Below are 17,211 nucleotides of genomic sequence, written 5' to 3' on the forward strand. Positions count from 1 at the left end.
AACAACAACTCCTTAACTGGAGTCCTGGCATGGCGCTGTGGGCTAATGCGTCAGACTGCAAAGTCATTTGGACTGCAACATTGAGTTCAAGTTCACTAGCTGCTCCTTGGAGACCCTTATACAGGGTCGCTATGGGTTGGAATCGATTCAACAGCACTTAACAACAACTCCTTGACTAAAGAGCTCTGGTAGCATAGTGGTTACAAGCCAGGTGGCTAACCTTAAGGTCAGCAGTTTGAAACTACCAGTTGTTCTGTGGGAGATAGATGAAGCTTTCTGCTCCTGTAAAGATTTACAGCCTTGGAAACCCTATGCAGGGTCACTGTGAGTCTTTACAGATCTACAGATCTAATGTAACACCAATAATAATTCCAACAGACTTCTGTATAGGAATTAAGCTAAGTCTGAAACTTATATAGAAATGCAAATGACCAACAATAGTAAAACAATCTTGAAAAGAAAAAAGTTGCAGGACCCTATTAGATTTCAAGTTTTATTGTTTAAAAGCACCGTAGGATAAACATTGGACTGCCAATCACAAAGTAAGAAATTTAAACCCACCAGCAGCTGCTTAGAAATCATACATAAGATTGCTATGAGTTGGAATCAACTGATGGCACTTAACAACAAAGAACAATGGTAATAACAATAGTGTCATACTGATGAAGAATAGACCTCCATCAACAGAATAGACAAGAGAGCAAGAAAAAGACAGCATATACGTATTCACTTAATTTTCAGTAAGGCGCCAAAGTAACTCAGTGAGAAAAGAAGGACCTTCCAACAGGTGGGGCTAGAACAACTGGATATTAAATTAGTGTGTGGGGGGGGAGAAAAAGAATCTCAATCCTTACTTTAAGCAATATACAAAAATTAGCTCAAAATGGATCACAGACCTACTGATAAGGGTTGTTACTGTTAAGTACCATCGAGTCAGTTTCAACGCACAGCAACTCTCTATAAGGTTTCTGAGGAGGGCTGGTGAGTTTGAACTGCCAACTTTTGTGGTTCACAGTCCAGTGCTGATCCTACAGTGCCACACCAGGAGTCCACTCATAAGAGTTACAACTATAAAATTTCTATACAAAAATATGTTGAGTTGTTTCTGGTATGTGCCATGAAGTCAATTCTGACCCTTAGTGACCCTGTACAGGCTTTCCAAGGATGAGCTGATGGTTTTGAATCACTAACCATGTGGTTAGCAGTCCAGTGCTGATACTATAGCACCACACCAGGACTAAAGGAAATATTGGAGGAGAAAATCTTTGTGACCCTGTGTTAGTAAATATTTGCTTGCTGTTGTTGTTAAGTGCCATCAAGTCGTTTCTGACCCATAGCGACCCTGTATAGGGTTTCTGAGGAGCGGCTGGTAAATTTGAACTGCCAAACCATAAAAATAAAAAATAAAAATTGGATTTCAGCAAAACTATAAACTGTTCTTCAAAAGATATTTTTCAAGGAAATGAAAATACAATCCAAACATACAGAGAAAGTATTTTCAAAACATATGCCCAGAATAAAGAACTCTCATAACTCAGTTAAGACAAAAAAAAAAAAACAAATAAAAATGGGCAAAAAACTGGATACATCACAAAGCAATAAGCACATACATAGATGCTCAAAACCATTAGCCAATGAGGCACAAATAAAAACCGTAATGAGATCCCATCTGCTAAAATGGCTAAAATTAAAAATACAGAAAACATTAAGTACTATCAAGAGGATTTGGAGCAAATCGAATTTGTCACATTGTTGGTGGGCCTGAAAAATGCTATAGCCACTTTGTTAATTTCTTATCAAATTAAGCATGCATTTTAAATAGAAATCAGCAATCTTAGCTGTAGGTATTTACCCAATGAAATGAAATTGATCCACACTTCCTAGTATCAAACCTCTCACTAAAAGTGGGTTGACTTACTTATAACTAATAAAATATGGCAGATGTGATGGATGTCAGTTTCCAGATTACAGTATAAGAAGTCTATGGCTTCTATATTGGGGATTCTATCATTCTTGCTTAGAGTTTTTCATCCTGACAGATGACAGTTGCCATGCCATAAGGCAGACTTGTGGAGAAGTCCAAGTGCATGAGCCCAGAGTAGGTCTTCTGAGGCCTGCCAACAGCTGTATGATTGAGCTTGAAAGTAGATCCTGTACCTCTATGCATCCAAGTAGAGCCTTGTGCAGCCTTGGTTAGCAGCTTGACTGCATCCTGGGGGGAGACCCTGAGCCAGAGGCACCTAGTGACAGGCTTCCTGACCCATGGAAACTGTGAGATAACCTATGTTTTTTGTTTGCATTGCTAACTTTTAGAGTAACTGCTACACAGCAATAAATAATATATGAGGAAAACAAGACAGTATTGCTACAAAATCATAGAAAGCCCTATTAAACAAAACATATAAAAATGTGAAGCTATTGTTTCTCAACATATCCTCCATCAGGAGGGACAAGTTGCTGGAGAAGGATATTATGTTTGGTAAGATGGAGGGTCAGAAAACAAGAGGAAGACCCTCAGTGAGATGGACTGGCCAAGTGGCAGCATCAATGGACTCCAGCGTGGCAACACTAGTGAGGTTGGCCCAGAATTGGGCAGTGTTTTGTTCTGCTGTGCATAAGGTCGCTATGGGTCAGTACTGACTCGCTGGCACCTAACAACAACAACACGGTCTCTATGCTTCTGAAGGCAGTGTTTCATCTCTCTAATCCTACCCTGAAGACTTCTGTACTCTTCAATTTATACCATGTCAGAACAGCAGTTTTGGCATCCTCAAGAGACTTAAATTTTATTCCTTTTAAATGTGTTTTTGAAGTGATGGAAGCAAAATGAAGTCTAAAGGGAAAAGATCAGGGCTGTAGGATGAATTGGTAAGGTTTTGCAATGAAATTATTGTAGGACAGCCCTTGCTAACCAGGAAGAATGAGCAAGCACATTGTCAGGATGGAAAAAAAATTCCTCGGTGTAAATGTCCTAGCCTTTTTCTCAACAATGCAGTTTTCAATTTTCTTAAAACGTCTTCTTACTAAATCTGTGTGATCATCCTACATTCTTCAAGAAAATCTATCAACCCCCATGATATCATGTTTTACTTATACATCTGCTAGAAAGGAGCAGACAGCCCCCTCCTCCCACTGTGCATACCAACACTCTTTGTTCTCTAGGAAGGAGGAGGCAGCCCTGCACCTTGGGGTTTCCCTAATTTTTCCATGTTCTCTATACCACTCTTAACCGCCCTGATATGTGTGAAGCTTGTATAACCCATGACATAAAAAGAACCTAGCCTATGCCTCTTACACAGTAAATCCTGACTGTCTGGCCAGCCACCACTGTGGGTCCTGTCCATATCTCGGCTAGTAAGTTTCCCTGTCTGCAAATCATCTCTTTTCTTTAATAAACTAATGTCTCTTTAGGGAGGGAAGAGAGAGATCTATTACCCCTTTGGGATCCAAAAATCAGCCACCATAACCTTCTGATATGACCTCTTTGCCTTAAATTTAAGTGGCCCAGCAGCCCCCACCCCCAGAAGCTGTTTTGATTGGACAGTTTTTTAAACGCACCCTAATGAGTCCTTGTGTGGCGCTGTGGGTTAATGAGCTAGACTGCAAAGTCAGTTTGAACTGCAAGGTTGGTGGTTCAACTCACCAGTCGCTCCTTGGAAACCCACTACAGGGTCACTAAGGGTTGGAATCAACTCAACGATACTTAACAACAACGAGACTAAAACAAGTGTATTATCAAGTGGACTTGTCTGCAGCCATCCACTGACCACAGAAAGATGTTTAAGCATGGCTGTTTGAAAGGAACCTGTGTATGTATGAACTGGAACCCTAGTAGCAATACTTTTGACTTATACTCATATCCCCAAACTTGGGAGGGAGGGGATATTAAAATATCTCCTTATAATGGAATACTATTCAGTTACCGAAAGAATGATCTGCTGATCTATGTAACAAATTGGATGAATTTCAAAAACATGCTAACTGAAAAAAGTCAGACATTGTTATGATAGTATGGTGGTGGTGGTTATGTGCCATGGAGTGAGTTCCTACTCATAACAAAATCTTTACAGGAGCAGAAAGTCTCATCTTTCTCCCAAGGAATGGCTGTTTCGAACTTTTGACCTTCAGGTTAGCAGCCCGACTCGTAACCACTACACTACCAGAGCTCCTTATGATAGTATAGAAAAGGAGAAAATATAGTGCATGAAAGCAGATCAGTCTCTGGTTACCTATGGCTGGTAGGTGAAAGGGTCATGAGGAACATTTTAGGGTTATAGGGATGTCCTTGATGTTGATGGTGTTGGTAGTCACACAACTACATACTTTTATCAAAACTACTCACCTAGCAGCATACTTGAACCAAATGTATGTAAATTATACTTGAATAAAATTGATTTTTAAGGTTTTTTTTTCTGATTTAAAAAGTCACAGTTTATGTTTCAATCATTTTGAATGACAGCAGCAATATTTGTGAAATCATCATAAGTTTATAAAGCAGTTTTAATAATAACAAATTCAATCCATGTAGAAGATTATAGAGCAATGAAAACAAACTTCTAATTTGAACTTTAAAAGCTTAGTAGAGAGATCTGAAACTTCTTTAAGTGTCATTTTAAAGATCCATGCCTGGAAATGCTAGAACAAACAGAAAAGGGTATTCTAAAAATAGGACAATTCTTTTCATTATATGGATAAAATGAGGTATTCTTGTATGACTACTTATCTGGGACTTACTTCTCACTGGGAGATTTTCGTAGATTGGTCCTCTGGAGATACTTTTAGTGGGAAACCTAATAGTACCTTCCCCTATCCCTTACTCCTCTGCCCAGTCCTAGCTCATAAACAATGTCTAGCAACTCAAAATGTCTTGAGCAGTTTGAGGAACAATGTCACACTTTTATAACTATGTCAGAAGATGGCAAAAGTCTAGATACTCTGATCTGAACTTACTTTTGTACAGTTGTTAGTTGTTTTCTTAAAACTCATAATGAACATTAAAGGAAAAAAGTTTTCATTTTGGTAAACTCCTTGAAAATGGTGAATCATGAAATGATTTAAAAACAAAACAAAAAAAGATGAAATGCTTTAGAGATGTGAAAAGTCAACTGTAAAGGAGCTGAGGGAATAGAAGAAATCACAAGTGAAGAAAAGAAAAGAATTTAAAAAACAGGCTAAAATGCATTGCAACTGTTACCATTGGAAAAAAAATGTGCCTCTCCCCTCAAATCAAGGAAGTATGAAGTCAGCAGCTTATTTTGGAACACACTATTCCATTCTAAAGATATTAAAGGGAGTTGGATCTACTTTGAAGTCTGATTACTGTAAAAATTGTTATAAAGTAAACCTTTTTGTAAAGTTTCTTTCTCATGGTATGAGAGAAGAGAAATATGGCTTCGCAAGAAAACTAGTCAGGACTCGGTGCTCAGAAGATCTTTTGCTGTCACAGTCCTGGGTAGAAAAATACTTTCATTTCTCCTTTGTGAGCATGCATGGGGACACATGATACCTGTGGTGATGTGGGAAGGGGAGAGGATATGAACTCGTGGTAAGCTAAAACTAGAAGGAACTGTGCCTTCATTTTCTCTTGCTCTGTAACAGGATGAATTTCTCATCTCATTGATTCTAAGGCATAGCTTCAGTGTGTCCACTGCTCGGGACCCCACTAAGCAAGAATCAGGTGGCACACAGGATGTAGCTCACCTGGGGGCAAGGGTTCTTTCAAAGGTCATTCAGGTTGTTGACAGATTCAACTGTACAACTGAGGTCCCCCTTTACTTGAAGGCTGTTGCCTGGGCATCATTCTCAGCTTCTAGAGGCTGCCCCCTGGGTCCTAGCCACCTGGCCTTCTCAAAACATGACAGCTTACTTCTTTAACGCTAGCAAGAGAATCTCTTTCCCATCTGCTACCAAGGAGTCTAATATAACGGAATACAAGCATGCACATAAAAACTTTGCCATCTATCACAACCTAATCAGTGGAGTGACTATTTCATAATTTTCATATTCATGCCCACACTGTAGGAGGGGGATTATATGGGCCATATAGCCCAGGAACTGGGAGTTTGGGAGACCCAACAATCCTTCAGTGCCATCCAGTGCAACATTCTTACTCAAAGATGGGGTATAAACTGAAGCCCATGACTGTTGTTAAGTGCTGTCAAGTTGGTTCTGACTCATTCACATGGAGGAGACATTAATTATCCAAAGTCATGAAGTCATATCTCCCAAAATCCCTGTGTAGTGCCTTCCACTCTCCTAAAGTTACTCCTGGAGCTTGGCATGATTGGCAGTCAGGCCAATTTTTAGGCAAGAGTTAAAAAAATCACCATGATGGTCAGTTAAGCTACATAGATTCCGTGACACCCAGAAATCATTGAAAGAACGCTTACCTGCAGGGTGCTAGCATGCTGACTCAGCATCTTTGAAGAATCATAGTCAGCAGGATTGGCCAGCAAATGACTGGTATTTTCTATCCAAGCCTTAATGTTCTTCAAAAGGTCATTATATTCCTCCATCTTAATTGTGGCCTGTGGAAGAGACATCGTACTAAATTCAACCTGATACCCTTTGACTTAAGTTGAATGACTCTTGAATGGAGCATTAATTGCTGTTAGCAGTGGTGTGTTAGGCCTTGCAGATCTCCGCTCTGTGGCTGGGACCATTTGACCACTCTTTCCAATATTTAAGACGGATCTGACTGTAGGTGGAGAGGATGTAAGAGATTCTCCTCCAGCCTTTGCTTTGGCAAGGATTCCAGGTACTCTCTGGCTACCCAGAGTTAATCTTCATTTTATGCTGCAATCTGAAACTGGATTTATACTTCATCCTCCTGCTTGTTCTCCACCTGGTCTTATAATGCCCCAGTGTCCCTAGGACTAGGATCCTGTTTGCTCTTGCTAGGTCACACCTCTGACACACCCACTCATGATTCCTATTTTTGGGGAAGGGGCATGTCATTCCCAAATGGCAGTTTATCTTGTTGCTGGCTCCCTACCTGGGCTACTGAAATTGCCTGCCCTAAATTTTCTTTACTGATCCTCTTCCACCTACTGGGATCCCTGTTTGGGATCCCACTGTGGCTCAGCCTTTGGATTCTCAGTTCTTCTATTGGCCCAATTATACTTCCTGCCTATCCAGAGGCGTATCTAAGGTTATGGCAGGGACAGCACATGCATGAGCACCACTTGAGGGGATGGGAGCACTAATGAACAATTTCTATTAGCCACATAGTTTCCATCATCAGCTGTGAGAGATCATTCAGCAATTTAAAACTGTCACAAGTGCTACTTTCCATAGCTGCATGTCTGTGCTTGCCCCAGCAGTGATATTGTGCCCTCGGTGCCTACCTGAACCTACCATGAAGCTCTAGCCTCAGGTCCTGTAACTGGTAATAGAAGGGAAACAGAATCTCTCTCCATTTTGTTTGGTTTTTTCTTAAATGAGACTCAATGCCACCACCTGCACTGCAGACAGGTGTATTATGGCAGTACCTTATTTAACTGTGAGGTTCTAGCTTCTGCTCTTTGTGACACTTGCTGATACTGCTGGAAGGGAATCATCAAATTATCCATCCATTCTTGGGCTTGTCCTGGGTCCTGTTCAACAATGTCCTGTACTTCAGAATCCAGCTCATTTAACTTAGAATGCCAGAGATCGAGCTCATCCCACATTTTCTGGAGAAGAATATCATTAAGTCAGTTGGAATGAAGAGGTCATGGTTTACAGTGTCAATACCTAATTTTCACACAGCATTTGCCCTCATCAATGCTACCAAAACAGCACCACAGGTACAGCTTTCATTTATACCAAGCAGCCACTTGTGATTCAGACTGAAAAGCCCCTTTTCTGAGCTCTATTACTTTAACCATATTTAGCAGTAGAGGAGCAGAAAGACCTGGACATTTTCAGAGGTGAATGACAGTCAGCAAGGTCAATATAACCGTAACCTTTCAACAGTGATGTGGTAACAATAGGTTTAATAAAGGATGGGTAGACACCTGAAATTGACTAGAAGATGATTTCTGTTAAAAACAACACGAATAGCGGCTCTGACTCATGATTAATGCAGTAGTAGAAAGTTTGAGCCACATGTCTTAGAAGTAACAGCTTTTGGCTCAAGAAACCAATATACAGGGTTCAAATCTGAAACTATTTGCATGGAGAAAATATCCCAGGTAAAATATTTAATTTGTATTTATCACTTGCTCAAAAGCATACTTTCTTAAAACTGAGAATACCTGACTAGTTAAATTAGGTTTCTTTGCTAATTAAGATTTTGTCCACGATTTTGTCCAATGGTGAGCCATATTCCGATCTATTTTTAAAAGTCTCTGTATCGGAATACTTCCTTAAAATGTAGATTAAAAGAAAAATGCAGCTTACTTGGGACTTGAAAAGCAGAAATTTATGCATATATACAGTTTTACCTAAGATTTTATTTCCTAACATGTTTTACAAGGAAATTAAAAAAAGAAAGAGGAAACTTTTTATTGTGAATTGAGTGAAGGCTTACAAAGATCATCAAATCCTACAGTGTGTTCCAGCTGAATGGTTGCAATCCCCTCCATGCATCAACAGTTATCACCTTTCCTCCCTCTTTTCCAGCCCTCCAGCCCTTCTCAACTTTGTCCTCAGGTAAATGTTGCCGTTTGGATCCTGAAAGGTTGACCATTCCATGGTGAGCATACCCTGCTAGTGCTGTTGCCCTAGTAACAATACCTATTCTATCTATTGCTTGGCTGAAATTTGGGCCATGAGGATGGCTGAGGACCTCAGTCTATGGTTCCTAAGGGAAGTAAATTTAGACTTCCTACTCTTTTTTATCTTTTTAACTTCACAGTCTAAAGAAAAGTTGGGATAAATACATACCTATATTAATAAACTAAAATACTAAGATAATACTTAATATTCTAATGAAGTATTTTTGTATTGTGTTAAGATAATAGTCCTTGGGGAAAGAAAGAGTCCCCACTGAATAGCTGTCATCTTGTCTAGATAGGTCTGGTGAAAAGAAATGGGGATAAGATTCAAAAGATTCAATAGTGAATAACTGTTATCATGACTAATCGTGACTGTCACAATTGTAAAGGTAGAAGAAGTTTTGTAACAAAAAAAGGGGAGTGGTTAATCTTATAGTCCAGAAACAGAGGACCCTAGGACCATCAAGAGAGGAATGCACAAGCAGAATGTGGGACCTTATCCAGAGAAGCAGCAGTGCCAGAGATGGAGGAGGCAGAGATGGGGGCATGGAGAGGGGGAGCGGCTGAGTACTCTAGACTCATGGACTAAAAGAGAAGGACTAAGAGCTGGTGGCCAGGAGCACACTTGCAGAGTGTGCCTTTTGGAGATGTAAACTATTATATATGCCTGAGTGAGTTTTTTTGTTTGTGTGTTTTTTAAAAATAGCTAAAGTGGATAGAGAGAAATACCGTTAACTGATGGTACATGGAGGGAATTATAATCAATGTAATGAAACAAGGTATATGATTTGTTGAATGCAAAACTGATGATCTGCCCTGTAAACTTTCACTCAATCTACAATAAAAACCTTAAAAAAAAAAAAAAAGATAATAGTCCTTTCTTTCCTTTCCTCATGAAAAGACCAGTTTCACAATCATTTTTTGTTGTTGTTAAGTGCTGTTGAGTTGGTTCCAACCCATGGCAACCCTATGTAGGGTTTCTGAGGAGCGGCTGGTGAGCTTGAACTACCGATCCTGAAGTTCAAATTGACTTTGCAGTCCAGTTCATTATCCCACAGTGCCACACTAGGACACTCACAAATCTGAACATATTCCCACCACAGAAAAAGTAAGAACAATTCTTAAATGCAACATTCTCTTCAAAGTAGCAGCTGGGCTGGGGACTTTAGACCCAGAGAGGGAGAGGGGCTGTGTGCTGACAACTAGGGGGCAGGCTTGCAGGGTATACCCTTTGGTTGGTTGATGATGCATGGAAGGCATTTGTAACCATGGCAACGAAACAATATACAATAGGATGAGTGTAAAACTAATGTTCTCCCATGTAAACTATCACATAATTCACAATAAAACATTAAAAAAACAAAAAAAAATCTGCTGGGTGACACTCACAAAGGTGCACTTTGTGGATCTGGCTTAGGGTCCCTGTCTGTCATAATAAACACATCCTATAAAGCTTGGTTGGTAAGGTGGGGAAAGAGAGAATCAGAAATATCAAGGGAGAAGAAGGAAGTTACCTTTTGAATTTCTTGAGCTTTCTCAATGTTTTTGCTTTTCTGCTGCAACATTTTTTCAACATTATGAAGTCCCTTGTTAATTTCGTTTATTTTTCTACTCATTGCTTGTGATGGTGAGCTTTTTAAGACTTCATTGCTAATCTGTTACAAAAGAAGACACATATGGTTTAGAGGGGCTTTCTGCACTCAATTAAAGGGATGGTTATTTTGCTACACAATTTTACTTGTACAAAATTCTAAGAACAATAGGGGTGGAGGGCATGGCTACGAAACTGGCCAATGTGGAAGTGGAGTAGCAGACTAGTTAAATGGTAGCTGTGCTGACCTGACCTTTTAAATTTGATATAAAACAAGGAAATAAAGCAAACAAACCCAAATTCACTGAATGTAATCTAAGGTATATGCAGCAGATGGACGCTGTATTGAGCAAAACAACCGAGCAAAATGTTTGAAACATACTTCAATGGGTCAAATAATATAAGAGATCCCAGGGACCAATTGCTTAGTAAATTATTTCTTTATTTTATGAGAAAATTCTCTGCACAGATCTGTTTCCAATTTTAAAAAAACCTGATTCTCAAACTGGTAAAAGAAAATAGGAGTACCACCTTAATATTCATTTGGGTGAAATACCTTTCAAAACTAGTTACTTCTTGAAGAGGCACAGAACTTCATTTTTCTCTATGTGAATGTTTAAGTGTCTGTTTTCACAGCAATCAGAAATCTAGTTGGTGAACAGTGTAATTTTTTTTTTCTGAATCATTTCCTTAAGAAAATAACTGGTGCTACAAAAAAAAAAATAGTAAGTGACTGTTGAATGTGTCCTTTTCCAAATATCTGATTATTTTGTGTCCTTGTCTTTTCAAGCCATGTTGATAAGGCTTTTTTCAGGCAGCCAGTAAATAACCAAATAATACTTTGGGCTTATTTGTAACTCTTACAATTCTCAAAAGAACTACTATGTCTGCATAGATAGTATACAGATTCAGAAACTGAAAAGGCTAAATGATTTGCTTAAGGTTATATGTCAAGGCAGTACTTAAACTTGTCCTGAGAAGCCCTGAGCACTCAGACTCAATCCCGGGCACTATCCACTACACCAGGCTCTTGATCCACAGACCATACCAAAGTCAAGTATATCAGAAAGAAAAAGAAATCCCACTTCGATTCCTGTAGTCATTATCTATTACTGTGTGACATATTACCACCATAAATCAAAACTTTCTGACATTCTGGGTTGCTCTTCAGGGTAAAATTTGTTATCATTTAGCTACATTAGAAGAAATCATGATTTAGGAAGAATAAGGAGTCATTTGAATTATACAGAAATGGACTGAGTCTCTTAACTGGATTCTTGACCACAGCTTGACTCAGACGTATCACATAATAGCTGTTTGATACAAATATACATGTTACAGTTGAACATTTCAATCCTACCTCAATTTAAATGACTGATTTTGATTACTAAAATTTACTTCTGGTGGGGATTTTTATATGAAACATTCATGAGACAAATATTTAAGCTTCTTTGAAGACATTTAGTAGTCTATTAAAATAAAATCAATAACACATGATCCTTGAAAAACTACCTTATAGCACATTCCCTTGTGTTAAATCTATAGTTTGCTACACATTAATTTACATGTTGTTGTTGTTTTTAACATAGTTTAGGTTTTTTTCAAAGATCTCTTATAGATGCTAAAGATGGAGTCTAGGAACTAAGTCTGAACTCTCAGTTTTGTGTACATTTAAGATCTGTTTTACTTATCAAGTTGTATTAGTGCAATGCGCTATATAATAACTAGCTACATAAGTATTACTACAGTATTCTAAGCTCCAAAAATCCTTCTGTGGATGCTGGACCAAAAGGAGAACTTTTGGGTGTAAAGATTTGAAGTGTGTTTTGGGAAAACGCTGTCATCATTAAGGCAGTATCTATAATAAGTGCTCTTCCTTGAGAGTAGTGAAACTATGTTCTTACTGCCTTTGTTGCAATTTCAAAATGTTCACGGTAAATATGTTTTAAAGTAAAGGCTTGTTCATGTACACAACTTTTTTTCATGTATAAAATTTTAATAGTTCTGTTGTAAAAGATAACAGTGAAACCAAATATTTAAATCTTTTCTAAAGTGCAAGAGAAGCAAAATGATAAAATAAATGGATTATCTAATTATAATACCTAGGTCACTTACTTAGTATATCTTCATCTCAAAGTTCATTACACAAAATTTTCATTCAACTCTAAACTCTACAAAACAGCCATAATGGAAATCAATAGAAACAAAAATGCTAGGTTAAATGGTATTTTCTTAGTCTTTATTCATTCACCTCCATACATAACAATGTTAACAAAAAAATTATTATTACCTTCTCATCTATGTCTTGTAAAGCTTTCCGGCACTCTTCCATCTGGGACTCAATCTCTGCAGGAACTATGGTATACATTTCAGAATACTTGATTCGCAGTTTTTCCATAATACCCTCAAAAGTTAGCTTCCCTTTCTTAAAAATGCTTTGAAGCTCCTAAAAACATCAAGAAAAGTTTCAATACTCACAGGATAGAGAAAAGGTTTAAATCTAAAACCGAAAGCAGCTTTCTAGTACTTTCTCTGATTGAAATGCCCAAACTCTACATGACAAAACTTCACTACAGATACAAGCTGATTCAGCCTGAGAGATACTCAGTGTAGTCAGATGATGCCTTCTAATTTGTAAGAATTAAAACTTGATAACTCTTCAGAGTGTCAGACTATTGTACATTACCACATCTCCTGCTTCCAATGGAGCTGGATGATTTAACTGTATCTCAGTTGCTGTACTGATTTCAAAAGTTGCAAGTAGCAAAAAGTTTCAAATGATTTTTTTTTTTTTTTGGAATGTTGTTTGTTACTAACTTGTTGCCATTTCTGTTTCTTTCTACATTATCATAACAATGATTCAAGGCCATTAAAAGCCCTATGTTTGAAGCAGAAGTGTCTGCTTACATGTAATAAGACAGCCCTGCAGAGCTCAACTTCTTTAGAAAGGGACGGTTCCAGTTCCATGCAAAGAATGTAGGTTTTAGGAGATAAAAGAGACCTGAACAAACAGGCTATTGGTTGTGGCCTAGAAACGAAATCTGATCTGTGTTCTCCTGCAGTAATTATAAAGAAGAAACTCATTTGTTTGGGAAACTTTCCCAAAGATCAAGTGGAAAAGTACTTCTTGACTTTATATGGCTTTTTCCCCCCTCTCTTCTTTTTACAGTAGCTGTTCAATAGCATTATTTGTGTTAATGGATTGAGTCATTGCACTGAAGAATGATTACAATTCTAAATGACTGTGATGTGTCACTGTTTTACTTTTCTTAACCCTCCATCAAAAGCATTATCTATTGAGAGAAAGCTAAAGAACAATGCCATTCAGACAAAAGGTAAGTTAAAGGTTTCAGTGTGATTCTAGTCCAGTATAGTCCAGGACTTCATTCAGAGCTATACAAAGATGGCCCTCCATGAAGATGGCTTCTATGAGTAAGTTTCAACATTCAATGACCAAAAATTGTGGTTAATAACAGTATGTGATCTTGAATAAACTTCCAAATGTCTTTTTATTTTTTCCCCATTACCACAAGAATGGAATGAAAAACAATCATTCTGAGGAAATGAATTCCTCAATAGCCCGGAGCATGTGCATAACCATAATCAGCTATAAGATGCTGTGAACCTATGAAACAAGCAGTCCACTATGCCAGTCAAGTGAGCAAAGGAAGTTGTTGAACTAAAAACATGATCAAATGGGCTGCTTGTTGCAGACTGATCAACCTACCCAAACTAGTCTTACCTCTCTCTCTGCTCTCTGTTCCCCAACCACACTGACCTTCCATGGCTCCACCCACATGGTGCCAGAGGGCCTTGGTATATGCTTTCTTCTTTCCCTGGACCACTGCCCTCATTGTAGACTAAATTGGCTCAGTTCCGAGGATTAAGATACAAGATTGTGAATCTGTATCACTGGTTCATCTTTCACCTACCTCAAATTGTTCTGTCTCTTCTGGGTGATCCTGTAATTCTGCAGTCTTGAAAGAAGTCATGGTTTTTTGAAACAAATTCTTCAGAGTCATTATTTCTTTTTTTAAGGAATGTCTCTCTTGGATTTCAGTCTGCACCAACTCCTTATTTTTCTGAGCTTTCTGAAAAAGTCTAAAATACAGCATTGAAATAACAAAACTGGTTTTTTTACCTGCTCTCATGTAAAGTTTTATTTCAGTAATTTAAAAAATGTCTGCCTAGCTCAAAAACATTTTTCCTAACAGAAAAATACCAGGTTTCAGTGATTTATATACATTTACAAAAAAATGTAAAATTCTACCATTCAACCAAACACTTCTCCACACTTTTCATCCCAAAATGTCTTTTTACACTTTACATCCTAATGGCCATTTCTGTCCTCCATGTTTACCCTATATAATCTTTGAGCTCAACTGAAAATGACTTGGAGATGTGAAATGAGTCATGGGTGGGCTTAAAGGGGTAGAAAACACCACTAGCCTTTGAGAAATATATACTTTATCCAGCCTCATTTGCTAAAGATGTAGTCACCAGATCAGAAAGTTGAAGCTTTTTTACTCTCAAGTAGCTGCTGTGAGTTTAAATGGATAAATTCTTAGGGGCTATTAGATAAATGGAGTCCTGGTGTTGTTCTATAGGCTAATACATCAGACTGCAAAGTCATCTGAACTGCAAGGTCGGTGGTTTAAGCTTGACTAGCTGCGCCTTGGAAACTCTATATAGGGCTGCTATGGGTTGGTATCGACTCGATGGCACTTAACAACAACAATTGGATAACTACCTCTTTGTTGTTGTTGTCAGGTGCCATCAAGTCGGAACCGACTCATAGCGACCCCATAGCACAGCAGAATAAAACAATGTCCGATCCTGGGCCAACCTCACTACCGCCGCCACACTTGACGCCATCAATGATGTCACCTGGCTGAGCCATCTCGTTGGGGGTCTTCCTCTTTTTCTCTGACCCTCCACCTTACCCAGCATGACATCCTTCTCCAGCAACTGTTCTCTCCGGACAATGTGTCCAAAATAGGAGAGATGAAGCTTAGCCATCTTGGCCTCCAAGGAGCACTCTGGTTGCACTTCTTCCAAAAGAGATCTATTGGTTCTTTTGGCAGTCCATGGCACTTTCAGTATTCTCCTCCAACACCACAACTCAAAGGCATCAATTCTTCTACGATCTTCCTTATTCAATGTCCAGCTTTCACATCCATATGAGGTTATTGAAAATACCATGGCTTGGGTCAGGAGCACCTTAGTCCTCAAGCTGACATCTCTGCTCTTCAATACTTTAAAAAGTTCCTGTGCAGCAGATTTGCCCAATGCAATACGTCGTCTGATCTCTTGAATGCTGCTTCCGCGAGTGTTGATAGTTGATCCAAGAAGAATGAAGTCCTTGACAACCTCAATCTCTTCTCCATTGATAAGAATGCTGTTTATTGGTCCAGTGGTGAGGATTTTTGTTTTCTTTACATTGAGTTGTAATCCATACTTAAGGCTGTGCTCTTTGATCTTCATCAGTAAATATTTTAAGTAAATATTTACTTAAAATATTTACTGATGAAGATCAAAGAGCACAGCCTTAAGTATGGATTACAACTCAATGTAAAGAATAAATACCTCTAGTGGTTAAATTTTATCCTTTGAGCCAATGGTCCTACTCAGTATTTTTCTCAATGAAATAACCACAGATGCAGATAGAGGTGTTGGCATAAGAATATTCACTGTCTTGTTTTATTGTATTTTGCCACTGCAATGTTTTCATCAAAGTTAAAAAAAAAAAAAAAAGAATTACAGATGATTCTATATATTTGGAAATCAGTGAAATAAATGACAATATATTTACGTGGTAGATTATTAGGCAGCCACGTAGTGAAAGAATACCTAATGGCACAGGTGAATGCATGTCATTTGGTGATAATGATTCAACATGATGCAAAGCAGTACGGATAGCATGATCTTCAGGTGTTTAAAAATATAATCATAGAAAAAAGATGAGCAGTGATATACAGCATTGGCAGTGAGAGCTGTGGAGTGCTGAGACTGAAGATGTATTTTGTACTTTAGTGTTGTTGTGTGCCACTGAGTCAGTTCTGACTCATAGTGACCTGTGTAGGGTTTTTGGAAGCAAAGAGCCTCATGTTTCTCCTATGGAGCAGCTGGTTGGTTTGAACTGCCAATCTTGTAGTTAGCAGTCCAGTGTTAATCCTATAATGACACTTAATATTCCACATTATCTAAATTTTCTATAATGAATGGTGGCATTTGTGTGCCACTGAGTCGGTTCTGTCTCACAGCGATCCTGTACAAGGTTTCTGAAGCTGTAAATCTTTACGGGAGCAGAAAGCACCACTCTCTCTCCTGTGGAATGACTGGTAGATTCAAACTACTGACCTTTCAGTTAGAAGCCCAGCTCTCAATCCATTATGCTACTAGAGCTCCTTTCTATAATGAATATGCATTACTTAATTAGAAAAAAAGTAAACATTCACTTAAAATAAAAGACATTTGAAGGATATTTAACCTCAGCAATTCCAGGATAGGATCGAGAACCTGAGTTTGTATTAATTTTAGTTATTAATCTTTTCCATCACTTTTTATAGTAATCCGTGTTGACTCTACTCAATTCTGTTGCATCTCTTGTCATCTGTCCATAGATTGTGGTATTTTCTAAATTCAATGTTTTCTAAATTTTGAGCCCAGCTCATCAAACACATTCCGTTAATAGTTTTCTGGCCAGGACCATAATTAATTAAGGAATTAAAATAAATAAATTAATCGAGGAATTAAATAAATGAGACACAGGGAAACCTGTGCATGAAGAATTCATTGTCTTTGCAAAGCAACAATGAAATCTTTTCTTTTCTTTTTCTTTCTTTCTCTTTGGATGGCAGAGCCACAAAGAGTTGTTTTATTATTTTTTATGCACAGACCCCTAGTTGAATTTTTCTCTTG

General features: G+C 38.2%; 1 protein-coding gene across 1 annotated transcript in view; it reads right to left on the reverse strand.

The window, feature by feature from the left end:
• SYNE2 (spectrin repeat containing, nuclear envelope 2) overlaps positions 1 to 17,211 on the reverse strand; it is a 366,194-nt gene that overhangs the window by 169,418 nt on the left and 179,565 nt on the right. Inside the window, exons 52-56 of the mRNA XM_006864568.1 lie at positions 14,223 to 14,391; positions 12,581 to 12,736; positions 10,214 to 10,354; positions 7,491 to 7,673; positions 6,390 to 6,527 (exon numbers count right to left, since the gene is read on the reverse strand). Coding sequence (XP_006864630.1) covers positions 6,390 to 6,527; positions 7,491 to 7,673; positions 10,214 to 10,354; positions 12,581 to 12,736; positions 14,223 to 14,391 — 787 coding nt within the window. The remainder of the gene's footprint in view (positions 1 to 6,389; positions 6,528 to 7,490; positions 7,674 to 10,213; positions 10,355 to 12,580; positions 12,737 to 14,222; positions 14,392 to 17,211) is intronic.

Source organism: Chrysochloris asiatica, unplaced genomic scaffold, assembly GCF_000296735.1.
Source record: "Chrysochloris asiatica unplaced genomic scaffold, ChrAsi1.0 scaffold00067, whole genome shotgun sequence".
Classification (NCBI taxonomy): domain Eukaryota; kingdom Metazoa; phylum Chordata; class Mammalia; order Afrosoricida; family Chrysochloridae; genus Chrysochloris; species Chrysochloris asiatica.